The sequence below is a fragment of the Paramisgurnus dabryanus genome, chromosome 9 (assembly GCF_030506205.2).
Source record: "Paramisgurnus dabryanus chromosome 9, PD_genome_1.1, whole genome shotgun sequence".
Classification (NCBI taxonomy): Eukaryota; Metazoa; Chordata; class Actinopteri; order Cypriniformes; family Cobitidae; genus Paramisgurnus; species Paramisgurnus dabryanus.
Window position 1 is genome coordinate 38,090,679 of NC_133345.1, and position 22,584 is coordinate 38,113,262.

The 22,584-nt window shown below is 38.4% G+C and overlaps 1 protein-coding gene across 3 annotated transcripts in view; it reads right to left on the reverse strand.

Moving 5' to 3' along the window:
- dvl3b (dishevelled segment polarity protein 3b) overlaps positions 1-22,584 on the reverse strand; it is a 44,602-nt gene that overhangs the window by 3,688 nt on the left and 18,330 nt on the right. The window contains exons 2-12 of one of the 3 annotated variants that reach the window (XM_073815828.1): positions 19,537-19,606; positions 15,207-15,331; positions 10,949-11,091; positions 10,701-10,836; positions 6,429-6,522; positions 6,276-6,345; positions 6,061-6,200; positions 5,902-5,978; positions 5,743-5,810; positions 5,537-5,614; positions 5,055-5,186 (exon numbers count right to left, since the gene is read on the reverse strand). In XM_073815828.1, the coding sequence (XP_073671929.1) occupies positions 5,055-5,186; positions 5,537-5,614; positions 5,743-5,810; positions 5,902-5,978; positions 6,061-6,200; positions 6,276-6,345; positions 6,429-6,522; positions 10,701-10,836; positions 10,949-11,091; positions 15,207-15,331; positions 19,537-19,606 (1,133 nt within the window). Of the gene's footprint in view, positions 1-5,054; positions 5,187-5,464; positions 5,615-5,742; positions 5,811-5,901; positions 5,979-6,060; positions 6,346-6,428; positions 6,523-10,700; positions 10,837-10,948; positions 11,092-15,206; positions 15,332-19,536; positions 19,607-22,584 lie in introns of all 3 variants that reach the window. The other 2 variants (XM_065282841.2, XM_073815827.1) reach the window with 2 other exon arrangements.

Sequence of the window (22,584 nt, forward strand, 5' to 3'; positions counted from 1 at the left end):
TAATAATAATCATCATAATCACTCCCTCCTTGCATACAAAGTCATAAATAGAGGGGTCTGAAAGAGTGAAGAATAATATTAATTTAATGAATAATGTAGAAACTATATTCCCAATACATGGACCATTCCAAACACCCCTATCATTTCATCAGAAATGGACTGATCCAAAGTTTGCGCTAAGGTTGCCAGGTAACGGAGCGGGAGAGAGAGAAAAGTATAGCAGAGTTGGCTGCTTGTTATACATAGTTTATAGAGTAAAACAGGTAGATTAAGTGCCTTTTTTGGGATATAATATCGTTGTTTTGACCAGCAACCTGTAGCCTTCAGCAGTCCAACAAGTAGTTAGCAAAGAGATTTTACACATCACTGACTGGAATACATTCAGGAAAGTAACAAACAAAACGGCTTATATATCATTGAATTTCTTAACTGGTAATGTTATTTGATGTCAGAATAATGAATATTTTGTTGTTATAGCTTATGAAATGGCTGTTTACAGCGCTGTTTATCTATGCATTTACTCACGCATTAACTGTATCAAACTGTGACCGCTTGCGGAGGTAATAAATAATTAATTAATATCCACAGACATTTATTTAGATATTTTAGCAAAATAATGTCTATCTGGGAAATGTTAATATAACTTAGGGTAAATCTTGTTAAAAGTGGTGGCTCTGCTTCAGCCTTCAACCCCAGTAAGTGAACAGCAATATGAACGTAATTTTACGATGCCAATGATAAGCATAAATAACAGAAAACGAATTTAATTTAGTGTTTTTAATTCCACAAAGCATTAATTCATGGCTGTTTTATTCATGCAAAGCTACGTCGTTATTGGGACCGGATTTTATGGATCAGCCAGCGTGACTCTGTGAGTTCGTCTCTATTCTTGGACAAGCTGCATACATTGCTTTTAATAAATCAACTTATTTAACATAACATACATTAATGCACAAATAAGATGTGCTATAAATGCCTCATATGCAAAGTAAGTATACTTAAGTTCCTTTTAATGAAGTCGCGTCACTCCGCCGTCATATTTGCTGTGCACGCTGCTGCTGCTGTGAGCTCCTCTCCTCAGATGCGTCTTGCGCCCAATTCTCAATTCTCTTGTTTATCGGTCAATCCGCTATTACAAAACCGATATCCGATAATCGGAAAATGCTCAAATATCGCAAAACAGATATATCGGTCGATCTCTAGCAGAGGTGTAAAGAGTAGCTTAAAGCCATACTTGAGTAAAAGTACAAATTCCTTACTGTAAAAATTACTCCACTACAAGTTACAAGTCACCAATTTAAATACGACTTGAGTAAAAGTATTAAAGTAACCCAATTTAAAAGTACTCAAGTATTTTTACTCGTACTGAATGTTGGCTCAAAGATGCACTAGTATTCAACACAAAGAGACATTGTAGGTCTGGGCAGTGAAAACTAAGAAAGTTTATTTATGAGGTTTTATTTCCTAATATAGAAAAGAAATCAAACACCTCAAAATTTTGACCTGGCAGAACAAACACAGATTAAACATAGTCATAGTCTTCTTTTGACTAAAATTTTATTTAGTTTTAGTCATATTTTTGTCATCTGAATTGATTTAGTTTTTTGTCTAATTTTATTCAACTAAATGCCATGAGATTTTAGTCTAGAAATCTACATTAAATTTAATTTAAACCCATTTAATTTTAGTCTAGTGTCATTGTGTACTTGAATGTGCCATGCTGAAAAATATACAGCCTAACTTTGTGATATAAATATATGGTAACACTTTACAATAAGGTTCATTAGTTAACATTAGTTAGCTACATTAGTTAAAGGGGCTGAATGTAAGTTATTACTTAAAAAAATCTTTAAGATAGAGTTTTCATTTGTATATTTATAAGGCAACCATAATGTAATAGAAAGAATGACACCTTGAGTGTCCTCCACGGTTGTCTCTATCAGCCTGTAGGCTCTTTTCTGTTTGAAGGAGTCGGGTCCGAATTGGCGCGAAATTCAAAATGTGACGTCATGCGCGTGCTCGTCTTCCTGGGCGTTCCATATAGACGCGTACGGCAGTCATTAGTAAACAGCGGCAATCACTAGCATGTTTCAAATGGACTCTGTAGACGGAAAGAAGCAAGCAACTTCCAGCACAATCCAGACACTTATGGAAACTCCTCGTAAGTTTTAAAAAAAACCTTATCTAGTGTGGCCAAAATAGTGCGTGACCGGCGTCGGAGAAAAGACAAGAGTAAACATCGGATTGACATATGATGCTTGAGGGAGCTCCGGTCAGCGCTGGGTATGAAAACAGACCTTGAGCAGGTTTCCTTTTTACTGCAAAGGTAAGACATAGTTACAGGGTATCTGTAATATATTATGTTATTGTTTTTGTGGTGTAATGCTAACGGTAGCATTTATTTTGTGGTGTAATGCTAACGATAGCATGTAGCACAGTACCGTTTCAAAAGTTACTTTCTTATATGAATTATCTTTATTCAGAGCACGAGTGCATTAAGATTGTGAGTGTCGGGAGTGTGTTTTACAGTGTCGTGTTACAAAACTTTTAGAAGTAGACTTCTGTTGAAAATAAAGTAGCACTGCAACAAAATTTTAGCACTGCTAAAATATGGTCTGTCAAACAATAACCTTACAGTACTGTAATTTTTCTTACATTTGTAAACATGCTGGTGAATCTCAATGAGCTGTCTGTGGTTGCTATGGCAACTCTGGTTGTTGTGGTCATGCTCGTACGAGTGTGCCCACCGAGTACGAGCATGAGACTGGCTGCAGTTTCTATAACGGCCACTGGTGTCAGTAACGGTTAGAAATTTCTCAACTTACGGACAGCCCCTTTAACATGAACTAATAATGAACTGCACTTATACAGCATTTATTCATCAGTAGTCCCTTTCACACATACAGTCTTTACTGGTAATTTACTGGTAAATTGCAGTTAACATGTCATGTGTGAACAGAACCTTTCCGGTAAATCAGTGCTCCCAATTTACCAGTAAGACAGGTTGTAAGATTAACGGTAATTTGCCGGTAAGCGCTGTGTGTGAACGAAAAATATAGGATTACCGGCATTTAGATGACGTCAGACCGCGCTGACAGATCGGGCGGGCCAATCAGAAAGTTTTTTATACAGGTGACGCGGTTTCCCCCAGACTGTTTACAGACGTTTCCACACACATGTTGCTTAAAAGTCGAGCACACCTGAAGTTAACATCCACATTTCTTCACCAAAGTTGTTTAAAACCGCTTACCATCTAATTGCCAAATTGCCGACGTCCTTAGCACACCATCTGTGAAGCCTAATGTGCAAACGCGCAGGTTCCGTTTGACGCCGCCTAACGCAATGTTGTTTGGTCACGAGCAACTTCGCGACCGCTTGCCACAGATGTGAAAACAACAAAATACGGACCGTGGATATTAAGTCATAATCCGCCGTTTACAAATACGACACGGACGGAGCTCGCCGGCCGCGCGCCACAGGTAACTTCCGCTTTCTCTCCGAGTTTACCGGTATTTTGATACTGATGTGTGAATGATGTCTTACTGGTAAAAAGACGGAACGTCACTGCATGTGTGAACAGCACATTTTTGTATTTACTGGTAAATTCATTCTGGTAAATTCATGGTAATTTACCAGAATTACTGTGTGAAAGAGGCTATTGTTAATGTTAATTTCAACAATTACTAATACTTTATTAAAATCTTGTTAACATTAGTTAATGCACTCTGAACTAACATGAACAAACAATTAAAGCTTACATTTTTATTAACTAACATTAACAAAGATGAATAAATAATGTAACAAATGTATTGCTCATGGTTTGTTGAAGTTGGTTAATACATTAACTACTGTTAACTAATGAACCTTACTGTAAAGTGTTACCAAATATTCTTATATAGGCCTATCCTAAAAAAGATATAATTTTAATATTTAAAAAATTCCAGTAAACTAAAATTACACTAACAGAAATATGATAATGCATATTAAAAACGTGAAGTTGTTCATTTGAAAGATTAATTGTAAACACATGTAGTACGTAACACGACTCTCTCACAAGTGCACTACATTTCTTCAGTCATGCATCCCTCTTTACAGTAAATACATTACAGCATACTTGATTAAATGTGAGGACAGTGAAATTAACTTATTATCAATCTTATAATGTACTTAAGTTACTCGGGCAATCAGTACAGGACCTCGCTGGTTTATTTTGGCTTATATAGTAAGTTATATCAAGTTATGAAACTTACCAGCTCATGTTAGCTGATAAAGTAGCATCAGAGTATATAAACATTTGTGCTTGCCTTTGAGTTGCGGGATGACTCTCCTGCAATCGCGCATCACTTTTGCTTTGATTGTAGCATCACATGTTTAACAAAGGGTCCCTTGATTGAAGCAAATGTGATATGCATCCATATGTTTGCTCTTTATCTCTTCTCTCAGACCAGACGCGAACTTTTCTCTACAGTTTATGACATACGCAGCACGCAGATGTCCCGCTACGGTGGCTCAACGCAAGCCATTCAGCGTTTGACATCAAAGTACCGCGAGACCAGACTTCTCCATATGCATTTGATTCGCTCTCGCAGTACTTTGATTTCATACGATTGCTCTGCGCAGCGCCAAATGTGTGTGCGTGTAACCTCGCGACCACAGATTCTATCCATCATCACCCTCTGACACTTTCGTCTCGTTTTTATTTGACGAATAAACAATGTAGCGAGTAACGTTAAGTGTCATTTTAAATGTAGTGGAGTAAAGAGTACAAATACCCGATCAAAAATGTAATTGAGTAGAGAGTAAAAGTTGCCTATATTTTTGATACTCAGTACAAGTACAAAGTAGCCCAAAAAATACTTAAGTACAGTAACGAAGTACATTTACTCAAGTACTTTACACCTCTGATCTCTAGTTCACAGTGCCGCCGCTCCCACCACGCACATCACGTGCTGTGCGTAGGGCACCAAGTGCTAAGGAGGCACTAAAAATAACCAAAATGTCTAGCAGCGGCACTGTACGTTCATGCTGTTTTGGGAGTGAGGGTGCAGTTTTACCTATGAAAGCATTGGGGATGGTGATCTTCAGCCACATTCTGTCTCGTACCTCCAATCCCGACTCCGGTGACGCCATGGCTTTGGCTATGGCTGCCATGTCACTATGAATGGACAGGTGGAATTCCTCAAACCCTGCAAAAGTCATGAACGGTGAGAAGGTGCACAGCAATCCACATACTAGCTTGAGATCTATGAGAACAATAAGATGTTATAGCCATTACCAACCCATCTGGGATGTTTCCTGTACTGAAAATTCAGTGAATGTCATACTTACTAATATGGGTTGTTAATGGCTACGATTAAAAACACAATAAGCAATGGACTGGCAGATGAGGTCCTCCTCAGCAACAGGAAGACAGCGGGCACAGCGGAGGTGGATTATGGGAAGGGTGGGCGTGTAAAACACTTACGCTCAGTCTCTGGAATGGAGCTTGTGATGGAGGAGCTGGTGGAGGTGATTGTGCTCATGGAAGGGCTCATACCGTACACTGGGTACGTTCCTGTCATTGCAGCTGTGTGAGACACCCAGGCAGCAGGGTCTATGGGACGGATCGGCTCACCTGAACAAAAATAAGGTGTGGAATGTCTACTATTCATTTTTTTAGGATTAAATTACTATTTCACAGACATTATGGAAGTGCAATTGGATGCAACTTTCATTTTGGGATGTATGCCAGTGTGCACTTACTTCGTGGTAGGGTGAAACAGCTACGAGGGTTCGGATCCCAACATTTTGCAACAGTCAGCGTGATGGGGCTGTAAACATAAGCATACAAGTCAGTGGCGACACAAAAACTCAACAAAAAAGCTCGCATTTAAATCAGACATCACTGTCACATCCTCTTACCCGGGTTTATGGACTATTTCTCTCAACACCCTTACTGCATCGTCATTACTCATATTCTCGAAATTGATATCGTTCACCTACAACACCAGAGCAGCTCTTAGTCAAGAAAAACAACAGTTGAAGACCAGGATATTTCGGTATGTTATAATGTAAACAAACCTGCAAAAGCATGTCACCAGGTTCAATGCGCCCATCTGAGGCTACCGCGCCACCCTTCATGATGGAGCCGATGTAGATGCCTCCATCACCCCTCTCATTACTCTGACCCACTATACTAATGCCAAGGAAATTATACTTCTCTATATCAAGAGAAAATACAGTCAATTTCATACAGAAACACAAGTTTAATTTGCTCCAATTAAAGAAATACTCACCCATGTTTAATGTGACAGTTATGATGTTCAGAGACATGGTGGAGTCAGTTATACTGCTGAAGGACGAGGACTGAAAGAAATGAAGACATATTTAAATACACAACAGTTCAGCACTGACTACAGGCACATGTGCATTAAGCGTAGTAATCTCACCCTATCCATCTTGGGTGCTTTGGGTTTCCGTCTACGGCGTCGATGGCGTCTTATCAGACGTGATGATGTGCTCTGCTCCGTAGAGCCGCTAAACCTATAGTGACATCACAGATTTATGTACTTAAAACACCACATACAGTGCACATTACAGTCTTTTCTGCTCTGATTGGATCTGAGAGTCATGTGACGGTAATGGGCCAGTCCTCTTTAGTACTGGCGTAGGGCAATCATATAATGGAAATGCATGCTTTGTGTTGGCTTTCCAGAGCATGTGATTTGGGTGTGCTTTATGTCGTGGAGGTTTGTGGATATGAGAGGTCATATATTATATTTTAGTGTAGCATGAAAATTTCTGACACTTTTACACATTTTCCTTGGTAGTTCAAAGAATCTTCTCGCTTTCTTTTTGACCCTAAGATGTTTTTGCTCCTGTATCTTTAAGATTTCTTTAAGTAAATAACTTCTGATTTGATTGGTTAACCTCTTTGCAAAAGAAAAAAAATTTACTCGATCATCAGTGCAGACAAAGTTACTGAATAATAATATATAAGAGTAAAAACTGAATGATTCAAAGATACTGGACACAATTAGATTGAGCACTCCTATACGCCTTATTCAGTCCGCCCCCGTGTGGATTCCAAACCGAGGCTGTGAGAGATGGACGTCTAGAGTGGTGCTTTAAACCTATGGTTTTGTATCAGGATGCTGGCCATCAAAACACAGAAAATACATAATTTACCAAATTTCCATAGGACAAAGAACCTCAGAAATCATGGATTGTTGAAATTAAATAAGATCAGTGCAATGTGTACATAATATCTGTTTTGTTATTAGCTTGTTTAGTGATTAGCTTAATTTCTAATGTTGTAGACATGCTTACTCTTCTTTAAAACACTTATATAGTACATATCTCCAATTCGTCTAGATTACAATAAACACAAGGCATGAATATGTTAAAAACTTTTCTCTGAAAAGAAGCAGGATTAATTTCTAACTAATTAACATTTTTACACAACTTTGGGGGTTCATATGGGGTTTTATCTCTAATAACACTTGCACAATGAACTATCATGTAAATAGCTTGTTATCAAGTCAATCACACGTTATTAAGTCAATGTTCATGTCTTGAAAAAACATAACAGAGAAAATAAATAAAGAGTTTGGTTCCAAAACGTGAAAAACTGCATTTTTAATAAATATTCGTTACCACCAAAATCAGTATTGTATCTGGTCAGTATTAAAAAGTAAATTTTTATTAATGCCTTTAATGGTTAGTTTTTTATCTTTGTATACCACTAGTCAACTAAGGGGCTGTCCACACAGAGACGCGTATCACTGTATACTTATAAATTTGTTTTCGTATTGGCGTTTCATCCACACGGATCCGGCGTTTTGGGAGACTGAATCCGCTATTTTTTGAAACCGGGTCCTAAAGTGGATAAATCTGAAACCGACACCCTTGCGGTTTCGTCTGTACAGCCAATCCGTATATTTTGTGAAGCGAAAACGTCATCACATCACGTGTTGGAAGCGTCACACATAACAGAAACAACAATAACGGCGGACTACAGATAGGGAATGCACCGGCTTCGTGTGGACATAGCCTAAATGAATATAACATGGCAAAGGTGAATGCACATTTATATACTGATTCAATAGATTTATAGCATTTTGAAAAAAAATTGTCATGGATTGATTGCATTTATAATCTGTTTTATTAGCCTGGGTGCCATCCGATCTTAGCCCCGCCCACAACATTTTGAGGACGGGAAGATCGGTCTGGGGTTTCTCCGTTGAGGAGCTACTATGCGAGACCCAAAGCTGGTCGACCAATCAAATTGTCAGGGTGGGCTTTATACGATGATGGACAGATGATCAACAGTAATGTAACCAACCACATCACCAAAGAGCGCGTGTGTTGAATCTATTTACAACTAAATGGCTGCCGCTGGAGAATTCAGATGTGTGGATTCTGACATTGAGTCTGTTCTAAAAGATATCAACAAAGCATTGATTTTAAAAGAGGAACAGAGAAACGCGATCAAGGCATTTGTTGATCGGAAAGATGTTTTTGCCGTCCTTCCTACAGGATTCGGCAAAAGTTGGTGGCACTTATGGAGGACCAAGTTAAAGAAGCAACTGAAATGGGTATCAAGGCGATGCAACTCGGCGTGCACGACGAGATGGATATAATTAGCGGTCGTTGCCAGCTTCTTTCCGGAATGTGACTGCTGAATAAATGGAGGGACATGTCAGGCTCCGATATTTTTCAAGCAAACGTAATGGGTATCGTTGTGGATGAAGTTCACTTAATGTACAAATGGTAAGAGATAGTCTTACTGTATGACTTAGTAAATACTTAATGTTGTGATATAAATGAAATGTTGTAAACATAGTAGGTGTTGATGTACGTTCGCTAACTCAGACTTAGTATAATCACAATGTTAGTGTCATTGTAGCGAAATAACTAGCAGTTCGGTCAGGCTGCAAAAGACGCCTCACACCCCCTTGCTCTGATTGGTCATAGGTCTATTTAATTGAGTGCAGAGGCATTTTTCGGTTGAGACACGCCTCATAATCATAGCCCAATGGAGCGGTATCAGACTCAAATTCTGACTAGAATTGAGTATGACAACGTCAGGCTACCGTATTATAATACATCTTTCAAAATCAAATTATGTATTTAGATTTGTAATGTTATTATAACATAAAGATGCTATGTAAAAGTTTGTAACAGAATATAGTGGTTTTCATTTTGTCACTTTCTTGGTATAGAAAACACATTTTTACCAAAATTAGTCAAAATGGATTTATTGCGTTTTAGAACCAAACACTTCATATTACATATTACTATTTGCCTCGATTTTAATAATGGTTCATTTTCATATTGTATGTTAACATTTTAAACAATGATAAAACAAAAAAGTTTGGGGTAGACTATATCAAAAAAGTAGCCCTCCAAATAGTTTTTTCCGTTGTGGTAGCCCTTGCTCACAAAAAAGGTTGGAGACCCCTATTTTGAAAAAAAGAAAACATGCTTAACACAACATGAGAAATTACTGATAAGCCAACAGGCTAATATCCAAAACAGATATTATGTACATTATTCTCATCTCAAATTATGAGCTTCTTTGTCCTGTGGAAATTTATAAAATTATGTATTTTCTGTGTTTTGATGGCTGAATGACCAGCATCTTTATAAAAACCAGTGGTTTAAAGTGCACACTCTAGACGTCCATTCCGGGGTTTTTTTGTATGTGAACAACATTTTGGCGCTTAACCATTTATGGCTTTTGGCTCATGAAGCGATCAAGTTTTTGGTGTTAATAAAGTGTGAAGGTGCCGGTCCCAATATTTTGATCTTTGAGGTAAAGCATTTAGATTTATTTCGGTTTAGTACGGGATTTTTCTTGTTGGCTGTTTTTTTTAGTGCAAGATCTGGCAACACTAGTCAGCAAACGCTCGTGCCGTGTCATTTTCTGAACCGTGCATACAGAAGACTTTTTCCCCTTCTAGGAACTAATTTTTTCAGAAGAGAGACCTGTCCTGTTTATGATGAACGTTTAAACACTTGATTAACTACTAGTTGTTCAGTTCGGTTATGTACACACTGTGCAGAGTTTCTGTAAATGCGGTTGTCACTACCTGCATTTTGCGGAAGTTAATTCGGTTGTAGAATGCAGTTGTGAGTCCCATAAATTACTGAACTGTGTGTGTACAGAACAGGATTAAGAATTAAAAGGTGAAGTGACAACCGAATTAATATGCAGTGTGTACGGGACCTGTGTTTCAAGTAGATAGGACTTTAGTCTTGCATGACTAAAATAACTCCCTGGAGGCGTTGCAAAAATGGCAACCTAGCCTAGTGATGCGATTTCCCTAAAGAGACTTTTATGTTCAAACCATTACAGGATTCAAAAAATAATAAAAATAATCTGGTTGTAAAATGTTTGCTGATTCTGAATAACAACTGGCTCTTGGTTCCCAACCAAAAGCACTGATATGTAAATGTGAGCCATTATAACCTAACACGTTTTTACATTTTATGTATAACAATTGAATGATCCACATTTTCAAATTAATTATTTTTATTGAGAATGTTGCGTCTCTATTATACATCAAATTTTGTTTCACAAGCAAGGAATGTCCTGTTTACCATAATATGGTCCATTTGTCACAGCAGGCAATCCTGATCTATTCATTTCAAAACAGCAAGAAAATAAAAAACTATACAACCACAGAGATTAAAATGCAGCATGATCTGAAACTTACCTGCTAACAGAGTCATCCTCCTCAGAGTCAAAGAAACTGGTTGTGTCCAGCTCACTGCTCATCAGTGTTGAGGAGCTGTCGTAACCAGCGGCGTCTGGCCTGCGCTCCGGCCGTGAGTGACCGTTCAGCCTGCCTCCTACACCGGACACATATCAAACATCAGCTGATATGAACTGGTACAGTATATATGAGTAAACACCTCCACCTCTTCTATTGCTTATTGATACAGAACAGACAGATAAACTCGCCATGATCATGCGTGTCCTTCCTACGAGGCCTTTCTTTATCCCTCTCTTTATCTTTCTCTCTTTCTCTGTCTCTCCGCAGCGATGGACCGACTTCACGTTCTGTATCTTTTTCCAGGTCATTTTGACTCCCAGCAGCATTCGCACTGGACAGAAGAATACAGATGGAAGAATGAAGGAAAGGGCATGTGACATTTACATGAAGGCAGGAATACCTAATTTAATCAATATATCCCCTTAGGTAAGTAAAACATGCTGGTGTTTATGTCCTTTGCCCATGTGAGTGTGGGGCGCAAAGTCCAGTGTTTTTGTTCCCCAGCAGAGGGCGCTCGTAGGTTGCTGCAGTATTTTTTCACTGCCATTGGCTGTGTTTCCAGTGATTTAATAATGAACCTGCAGACACAAACACACTCACGCAGAGGGGAGCCACGCTGCCTGGAAACACACACACACAGACAGGAAACACCAGCAGCACAAACAATTACACACGCGCATGTGGTTACATGCAGATAAAGAGACCCCCTGACCAATGATCCCGCAAACAGACCTGTGGGAAAAGCTATGAACCTGTTACAAACAGGGTAATAAAAAAAACAAAAATCTGTACAGAAATGATGGCTGCATGACTTGGTCAACTGCCTATTGTGATTATTCTAACCAATATTTATAATAACCATATGGATGATGTACAAACCAGCAAGCATTGCATTTTGTCTCCAATCCGACCACGCTAAAGCGAACAGCATGGATGGTGTTATGGATGCTGGTTGTTAATTGGTCAGTGACGTGACATTAATTATTTTCTGTCCGTATGGTTCAATAAAATGTAAAAGGGTTAAAATTTCAAAATACATTCGCAGATTACTTGCATACATTCTCTTTTTGAGGACTAAGTCTAACATTTCTGAGTTTATTTCATTTTGAAAAAAACATTTGGGGGATGGATAATTGCAAAAATGCCAATGTAGTGTAACCGGTCTATGTCAATTGGTGTAACTAGTATTTTTTTATGAAAATATAAATTAGAGCTGGGCATAGATTAATCTAGATTAATCTCATACAAAATAAAAGACATTTTTTGCATAACATATGAGTTTGTGCTGTGTGTAATTATTATGTATAAATAAATACACACACATTCATGTTATGTATTTAAGAAACATATATTTTAAGAAACATATACATGTGTATATATATATATATACATTTATTTATATTTTTATATATTCTAAATTATATATAAATTAAAAAACAATATTTAAATAAAACATTTCTTAAATGTATATATATGTATGTGTGTGTGTGTGTGTGTGTGTTTAAATATACATAATATTTACACAAATCACAAACTCATATATTATGCAAAAAAATACTTTTATTTTGTATGAGATTAATCTAGATTAATATATGCCCAGCCCTAATATAAATATATTCATTAAAAATGTGGAATAAAATATAATAATCTAGTTTAGTGTAATATGATTTTTTTACATACATTTGACATCATTTGTCAAAGATTATTTATAAAACAGAGCTGTTTTAGTAAACAAGCTACAGCTGGTTCAAAACGCCGCCGCAAGAGTGCTTACTCGATCTAAAAAGTATGACCACATTAGTCCAATTCTGGCATCTTTACACTGGCTACCAGTTAAATATCGCATACAATTTAAAATATTACTAATCACCTACAAAGCCTTAAATGGCCTAGCGCCCTCGTATATAAAAGAACTACTATCAGAATACAATCCACCACGTAAACTGCGATCACAAAATTCGGGTTACTTAATTATCCCTAGAATATCAAAAGTGTCTAAAGGTGGTAGATCCTTTTCCTACTTAGCCCCTAAGCTCTGGAATGATTTACCAAATAATGTTCGAGTATCAGACACAGTCGATCAATTTAAATCTAAACTTAAGACATTCTTCTTTAACAAAGCATTCACATAGAATGTCCAGTAAATGTACTTTTCCCGCAGTAGTTATTTTGTCTAGAACAAAGCACTCACATACCTCATACGGGTAATTTACTCTTGCCGCAATAGTTAGCCTGTCTGGAACCGAGCTGAATTAAACCACTATAATGTATGACACTTGCATTACATGCGAACGGCCCCTACGCTAATAGAATTCTGTTTTTGTCTCCCTGTCTCGTCCTCGACTCTGAGGACAATGAGACAAACAGACCCAGTTCCTGTTGCTGTGAAGGTCATCGCACCACTGATCAACTGGCTGTCCTTCAACGTGACGCCCAACCGATGCGCGACCAACGGCCACCGGCTGAACCAGTTTAATCCGCTTACACGCTTCCTATCCCTACCGTGTCTATATATTATAAATATAAATATTAATCTCTCCCTAGGGTTTTTTGTCCTTTTAGGATTTTTTCCCATTGGGTTTTCTCCTAGGGGGTTTTTTAGTCCCAGGGAGAGTCAGCCAACTTTGGCTTAACTTAGCACTTTACTGTATACGTTACATTATTAATATGCTCGCTTACACGGTTTTTTATCCTTAGCCGCTATATTCTACTTCTTATACTATGTATTGATTTTCAATGTTCTCCTCTACATCTACTCATGTAAAGCTGCTTTGCAACAATTAACAATTGTGAAAAGCGCTATATAAATAAAATTGAATTGAATTGAATTGAACTGTTTTCAGCATATGTTTGGACCAATATTACAAAAACGCATTAAAATTCACATTTAGAAATAACAAATTAAATGTATTTTTGTGTGATTTTTCTTTTCTTTATGATTACGCTTCAAAAAATACCATTAAGGTGGACAAAATATTTAATATTTCTCATTCGCAATTGGTGGTTATACCATTTGACATTTTCAGGTCCATTCTGTCTTAGCGTTAGTGATGGGTACGAGACCGCCTATTGTCGAGACCGAGTCGAGGCTGAGTCCGTTGGTTTTCAAATAGAGTCGAGACCGAGTCAAGATCGAGTCTTTGAAGGAACGAGTCCGAGACGAGTCCGAGAAAGCAGAAATCGGTCTTGAGACCACTCGAGTACTTAACGTTCATAAAAATAATGCAAATGTATGGTATGTGTGCTTTTCAATGACATGCATTCAAATCCACAAAAAAACTCATTTGTCACCTCCCTCAAATACAAACTATTGCAGGGTTCACCACAAATGCACCCCTACTGACAGCTTGTGATGTCACAAAAACGTTTTTGCATTGTGGAGTTTAATCTGCATGACAATCAGCAAAAAGGTAAAAATCCTGAATGCACTGAATATAAGTCTCTGCATAAAGGGTGTAAATGTTTGCATGTTACTTTTAAATAAACCTGCATGAACCTGCACACACAGCGTGAATACTTATTTAATTAAAACCCAGCCTTTAGCAGTGTAATAATCACTCCAAACTTTTCTTTAATTAATTTTCCAGCTTTAAAAACACTACTTTACCTCCACTAATTCACTGGAGTCCTTCTCTCAAACACATCCGCACATTCCCATTTAAATGAGCACTTGCAGCACTCATTGTCTTTGTAGGTAAAACACTGATGTAAATCGATTGGTAAGTCTTTATATGATGGCCTGTAGGGTTGATTAGATTTACAAGTAATGAGGTCTGGAGATTATTGGAATACACACACCGATCTGTGACTTGCACATTTTCTTAACACACCTCCTTTGATCGGACTGATGTCATTAAAGGTATTGACGTCCCAGCACTCTCTGAGGTAAGACTCAGATTAGTGATTTGTTAGAGGAAACTGGTGTCTTTGAGACTGAAAGGTAATAAATTCTTGTCAATATCACTCACTTCCTGTCTATAACCATATCCAGCGGCTCTATTGATATGCAAGATTGCACATCAATAATTTCTTGTGATGCACTACAAGAGCATATAGGTGTTTGTGTCTACAGTAATGTATTATTTTTGTAAAATTTTGTGCTCTGGACACTTTGGCCAGCCTTTGGCACAGTCAATAATTGGTAACGATGGGCAGCTGACAGTGGGACGCACCAACCAGGCCTAATGATGCTACAAAAATGGCTGTTTGCACACATATATAAAGCACTATGTACTGTGTATGCATGGTAAAGAAAGACCATTGAATTACTAATATACTTTAACAATGAGTTATTTTTGTCTGCTGGTTTACAGATCACACACACACACACACACACACACACACACACACACACACACACACACACACACACACACACACACACACACACACACACACACACACACACACACACACAAAGTAAGGAGCAGCTGTAAGGTTACTGACTGGAAGGAAGGGGGTCTGGAGTCTCCAATGCCTCCTGTCCTCTCCAGAGGGGGCGGCAGCTCGGCTTGAGCGTCTGCGCATACAGAGCCACCGTCAGAACCATGAGAGCCGTCTGCAGACACCAGCTGTACGGAAAGAGAAAAAACATACAATAAACAATAAGGTTAAAGATATGCTTTACTAATAAAAATAGGGCATTATTGGACATTTAGAGAGAAATTTGTAATTTGTATCTTTGTTAAAGTGCTAATTATTTCACACAAAATTGTTTAAATGTATAATTTTAAAGTGGCGGTACTTTGTAAACAGTGTGCAGGTTTATCCGAGTGCAATGACCAGCCTGAGTCTTCTATTCTTGTGAATGCATACAAACTAAGGAACGAGTCTTTTCTGTGCTAATCGACAGGATGCCATCCCCAAACTAGCATTAAACCAGAAACATTCCCGTAACAAAATGAAAGAAGGTGTGAATCTCCTTCCGACTAAAAGTCTTCTTCACGGTTTAAAGGAAAACACCACAGTCTTTTAATATTTTACTATGTTCTTACCTCAACTTAAACTAATTCATACATACCTATCTTTTTTCAATGCGTGTACGTCATCTTTGCACGGTGCGTTGTGAATGTGTTAGCATTTAGCCTAGCCCCATTTATTCCTTAGGATTCAAAACAGGGATGGATTTAGAAGCCACCAAACACTTCCATGTTTTCCCTATTTAATGACTGTTACATGTAACATCATCACTCCTGTGAACTCCACCCTCTCGCTCAAACTTCCAAGTCAGGAGTGATGATGTTACTGCGCCAGAGATCAAAGTGCTGCAGACTTCTGCCATACAATATAGTTCACATTTTTATCCGCTTAAAAAATCTTTATTTTATTCAAACAACATTTTATTTTGTGCCACCATACCTACTCGTGTAACTACTCATGTAACAGTCTTCAAATAGGGAAAACATGGAAGTAGTTGTTGGCTTCTAAATTCATCCCTGTTTGGATACAGAGGAATGAATGGGGCTAGGCTAAATGCTAACACATTCACATTGCGCTGTACAAAGATTAAATGCACGCATTGTAAAAGATAGGTATGTATTAATTTGTCTAAGTTGAGGTAAGAACATAGTAAAATATTGAAAAGCTGTGGTGTTTTCCTTTAAAACCAACTTAGGACACATGGGGGCCATGTAATAGCTTAGGAGTCAAACAAATGAATCAGAATGCAATGAACTCCCTCATTAAAGTCTTTTCGAAAGATATCATTAATATGTCTGCTGGAGAAACAGAGGAGCTCTTAGAAGACACCATCCTCTCTGACTCATCCTGTGACACTGGCCACAATGTGCCGAATTTGATTCCCAACACAACCCAAAATCTGATTCAATCTTCTTGTTATGGATGGGATATTTCAGGAGTGTTTAACCCATCCTGTGATTTCACTTAGATAATCAAATCTGAACTAGGGCATAGCAAAAATACAGAACGTGTCTTTTTCAAAACAACATCTACAGACGGAAGAAATGTAGTTAAGGACATTATTTTGTATTTAACCAGCTGTATTAACACAAAAGATCAAAGTGGCACAGTACCGCCACTGACCACTAGATGGCCCATTTGCAAGAGGTAACTGTAGCAAGTTCTACGACATGCCGAGCCAAATCCCTCCCATCCTGAATGCTTCCACAGGTTCGGCTCTGCATGGGAAAGTTGCTGGTGTAAATCTGAAACGGGGGCAGTAAGGGGACGCACATATTTCTCTAGCCCCGGGTCCCTGCCTCTCCTGGCCGGCGCGTTGGAAAAGAGCATCTGAGGATGGCAGGGAGTAAAGCAGCGATAAAGAGCACACCTTGTGTTTCTCCATGGAATGGGGGATTTGAGAGACAGGGATCTGGCAATATAACCTCAATGTGTGTGTGTGTGTGTGTGTGCGCTCGAATCCATGTGAAGAAATCTGTGTTTCTCTTGGCTGAACAGAGCAGGGTGTGTGTGTGTTTGGCATGGAGCGATTCAGGGGGAGGTGATGTGTATTCCTGATTTGACACACAGAAGCTTTATACAATTGTCATTTAAATACAACTAATAGGAAAGTCAACAGTATGTTACATGTGCACTCGACTATAAATAATACAGTGGAATGTAAGTGCATTGAAAGGGCACACAAGAGTCAATACCTATGCTTCTGGATGTGTGTGTGTGTGTGTCTGTGTGTGTGTTTGTACAGGTGTATGTTTCTTTATTTTATTGAAATGAAACAGCACTCATAACCCATTTTGACTGTCACGTGATGTATTTTAAACATGATATTTAATGAGAATGAAATTCAGGCAGGATTACATTAGATTGTGAAGAAAACAAAAACTTTTTTGGATTAAAATGTGCACAGATGAATCATTCACAATGACTTTGTGCTCTGAGAAAATAATCATTAGTCCCAGATAAGATCTTTGCACACTGTGTTCCAAAATTTTCGTATGACTTTTTCGTATTCGTCATCCTACAAATTCGTCACACACAGAAACCTTGCACATTAAGTCTAAATGGACAATCACACTAGACTTGATATGGGAAGGGTACGCTTCATCAAAATAAGTTCATTGGCTTTGACCATTATTGCTTTTCTGTAAATGTGAAAGTTAATGCGGTGTCTTTGCGATTTTCAACTGGTTACACATTTCCATGTAATACGAATTCCCGGTCAAAATTCACCAGACTTCAACTTTGGTATGCAGCGAAATGCGAAATATCTTTTCACATGCTTGCGTTTTTGTCTTTAGTTGTGCTTTCGAGGGAGTGGGATTAGACTTATAGTTACAGTCGTGTTGCCTCTACTGCTGTGACATCATCGTAAACATGATACAAACGCACAACACGGGAGCAACAAAGCATATGATGGAACGGTAAATACACTGTACTGTTTACACGTTTTAGTATCAGTACGGCTTGTTTATGCTGCTTTTTCATTGCATAGTACCCCATGATTTGGTTTAGTTTGGGTAGGGTCAGCTTACTTTTGTGAGCTTTTCCATTAGGTGCAGTACGTGGTACGATACTTTATTCATACCACCTCGGTTGGGGTTCCAAGTGATCCAACCTGATACCAAACGTGACACGAAAAACACTGAAGATAACTGATTGGTCTGAGAGAATCGTCACTATAGCGTCATCGCTATAATGTAAAAGATTAGCTTTACCTTAGTGCCAGCTTGCGCTGTCTCGAGCAAACATGTTGTCATCTGGGCTCTGCTATAAGTTCTCTTATACTCCCTTTTAGCGATTAAAAAAACATTCACAGGTTGAGAATCAGGGACACCATACCATTTTTTTCCAGACTTGCAGTTTGTGGTGCTACATTCGTGACGCGCACTTTTGCATATATGCTTAAATGCAACTTCAGTGAGGCTCAGCGGAGCGCGTCGACTGACGCCACGTGTGTTTGTACAGAAATTGAGACAGATGTAGTGATTTACACAATGTGCAAACATCTATTTGTGAGTCTGAGAAATAAAATAATATATGGGGATGTACAACGACGCTCACTTGTATGATGTCAAAGCAAATATAACGACATGCCTATAATCCCTCCCACTGCGAAGTGATACTAAACTCGATGGAAAGCTAACCACGCCAAAGTTAGGTGAGCTGACCCGACCTGACCCAAACCAAACCATGGGGTACTATGCAATGGAAAAGCGCCATTAGAACCTCAACCGAGTGGAAACCTCCCAAAGTAAGCTGTACCAAGTCGTAAAAGGCCCATACTTTGCAATGGAAAAGCGCTATTGTCATGCATTTCACTAATATAAATACATAACAACAGAAAGTAAACAGTAATTCTGTATTTCATGTTGCCATCTCAAGATCATCTTCTTGGCATTTATCCACTGACACACATCACAGAAATAAGTAATGTATTACCCAACAATATCATTAAGACACTCAGCAGACAAAAATCTGCCCACAAATGCAATAAAAGCTAAGCAACAACCCTACCATCTTAAAGCTACGATAAGGTATTGAAATTCCATTCAGCCTGAATACACAAAGAGACACACACACACAGATTAAAATATCCTAACCAATGCCTGTGAGCAGATGTTTGCTAACCGTTTAACACTTGCGGTCAATTTAACGCATCCAAACACAGACACACGCTTGACTGACTGATCTCTCCCGTCGCTGGCTTCAATGATATTCACACTTTCCTCACACCTGAGCAACTTAAAACAAACCATTATCACCAGCACCAAGATGTGGAGCACGGTTACATTCTGAGGTTAATGAAACACAAGAAGGAGAATTGAGATGAGGGAAGTTTAGGTATTTGTGCACTCACCCACGACACAACACGTCCGTTGAAGCAGGGTAGTTTAGCGTTGTCATCAGATATCTCTTCCTTCACCACCCTGTAGACATACAATAAAAACAACAGAAATCAAATAAAGGTTTCGATTATTTTACATTTACTAAAGACTTTTTTAACAGTAGGTCCAAAGCCATGACCTTTTGTGTTGCCAACACAATGTTCTTCCACTGAGCTATAGACAAGCATACAACATTTTCACTTTGAATTGTCCACACTAAAGTATAGGTCAGATTTTACGCATATTCGAGGGTCCGCGTAACGCAAATTTCATCATCAGAAAACATGCTGATTCCGTGTTGTAGTGTGGTTTGTAAAAATGAAGTGTTTATTCATGTGACACAGCTGTGTGATCCATTTAGCCTAAAGCTAGACACTGGATGACCGTGTACCACAGTTGTTTCGGTTAAAGATATGTTAAAGATTACATTTCAAAGAAGCAGAAAGTAAATAAACGCGTGGCGTAAATGACGCATTAAGAAGCATCTTACGGCATACTATTGTGCAGTTACTCGATGAGAATGAAGATCATTTTTAAATGGAAACACACATGTATCCAGATTAGACATAGACAAAGATTGCACTGGGGCATTTTTTGCAAAAGAAAATCCAAAATATAAAATTTGGATTTACTCATTAAGTTAAACGTATAACATGGACTTTTGAGACAAATGACAAAGCAACAATACATGTAAGAATTAAAGGTGACATAGAATGATTGAACGGGGTATTTATCCTTGTTCTGTGATGTGACATGTAGACAAAAATTTTTTGTTAGTGTCTGTAATGCCTTAGAAGCTTCCTAAAAACCTCTCTCAGATAGCTCTATTAGGGTGGGGGATTTTAAACAAGTGGTTTTGCACCTATTTGGCTCCCCCTACTGGCTTAACTTGCAATCTCATTACTGATTGGCTGACTTTGCTGCCACTCAAAAAATGTAGCCAATTATTTTAAAGTGGAGGGGCAGTGAGATGCCTGTGATGTCATAAGCATCAGTTTTTCAGATTGGGCCGTTTTCTGGCTGACATTTCTAAAAAAGGAATTTCTATTTGACTGAGATGTTTAGCATGTCTAGCACTTTTTGTATGTTTGTGAATGCGGGTAGACTACAGGGCTCCAGACTGCTACCAAATGGTCGCATTTTGCCACCAAAATTTGAGAGTGTGCCACTCAATTTTACATCCAGTCGCACATGTGCGACCAGTAAATTTGACCTTTTTTTTGATGTGACACTGAATTTAAAACAGCACATTGTACTTTCTGCATCTATCTTCAAAGTATTTATTAGTAATACAGTGTATTACTTAGTAGAAATGTGAATATTTGGTTAGCATGTTGATTTACGGTGTGTGCCCCTAAATTTTCTGGTTGCGCCCCTAAAATTTTCAGTTGGGGGCCACTGTGCTCCTATTGAAAAAAGTTAGTCTGGAGCCCTGGACTACCATTATTCAACAAAGACAAGGTAAAAATGGTTTTTCATTCTCTGTCCCCTTTAAACTAAGATTTTAGTATTATCTGAAGAAAGATGCATGAGTGGTGCGTGAGTGTCTATGCAATACTAAATGGTTGTCAGGGGGTTGCCAAAGGGTTGCTAAATAGTTCAGTGGTTGCATAATGATCCTGGTCACAATGACCCCAGACTCTGACCCAAAATAAGACTTGGATCCCTCTTTCAACAGTTTTATCATCCATATTGTAAGGTATTTGTTAAAACAAAACAACATATCTGAATTATTTGAGGTGCTAGCACAAAGCGTGTGAGGTTTAACACTGAAGGTTAGGAGTTTTATCAAATCCCTGACTCTCAATGAGCAATAACAACAATGCTTTCCTTAGAAGCCTCCTCACACACACACAGGTTAATTTAAACACCCATAAAATAAAATTCATTGCACACACCCTCTGCCCCTCCCCCTTCCCAGCTGCTCCATCAAAAGGTGCTGACCCTGACTGACTCCTGTCGCCATGGAAACCTTTGTCAAAAGGATGAGAGTGAAAGACAGCTGGCTGATAAAGCATGTCCGGTTTTCAGAGATAGACCATGTGATCTATTAATAATAAAAATCGATGCAATATAAATCTTGGCTATCTTCAGTCACACACATCTCATAGCACACACCAAAGTAGTGGTGATAAAACCATGAAGCTATGCTACGGAAGAAAAATGATGCGCATCGTAAAATATGCTCTTGTTTTCCTGTAACCAAAAAAGTCTTCGCTGTCACATTTCATTTAATCTATTTTCAGTAGATGGCATACCCATCCGTCTGATGCATGTTGCACACATCTTCCTCATCACAGCAAGCTTGAATGTCATTGGCTGGATTTATGCAGTTTCCAGAGTCCTTTAGGTTTTTATACAGTAAGCCCCCTGGGAACTAACCACTGAATTTACTAAAAATATGTCAAATATATTGTGCTCCGCCTTTATAGATAAAAGCTCTGTCTGAGAAATTTTATATTTAATGTATAGATATAGCTCTCCATATCTTTCTACACCTGCCTGTGAGGTAAAGACAGGAAATAAAACAACCAAAAGCTTAATTCTGAGTTCAGCACCATCCAAAGATCCTATGAAACTTTATTATCTGATCATCATCTTCACCAGACTAGCAATAGGAAAATGTAATTCACATGAAATGAATTCAAACAGATGTTATGAAATTAATCTTTAGTTTAACTTATTTACATTCGCATTCAGGACTTTATTTGTGCCATACATCCTCTCTCTCTCTTCCTGTCAGACAAAGCTGATCTAATGAAATCCTTCAGCAGATATTGTATGTGCTGAATTCACATCTGTTGAAGTGATGAGTCAGAGACCAAGATCCATTTCACTCTGTCTCTGTCATGTGTGTCCATAACCAACCTAAAAAATTGGTTATGGACCAAAGGAAAAGGTTATAAATCTCCCACTCCTGTTGGGCTTGGTCCTTAAAACACACACACACACACACACACACACACAGAGAGAGAGAGAGAGAGAGAGAGAGAGAGAGAGAGAGAGAGAGAGAGAAGAGA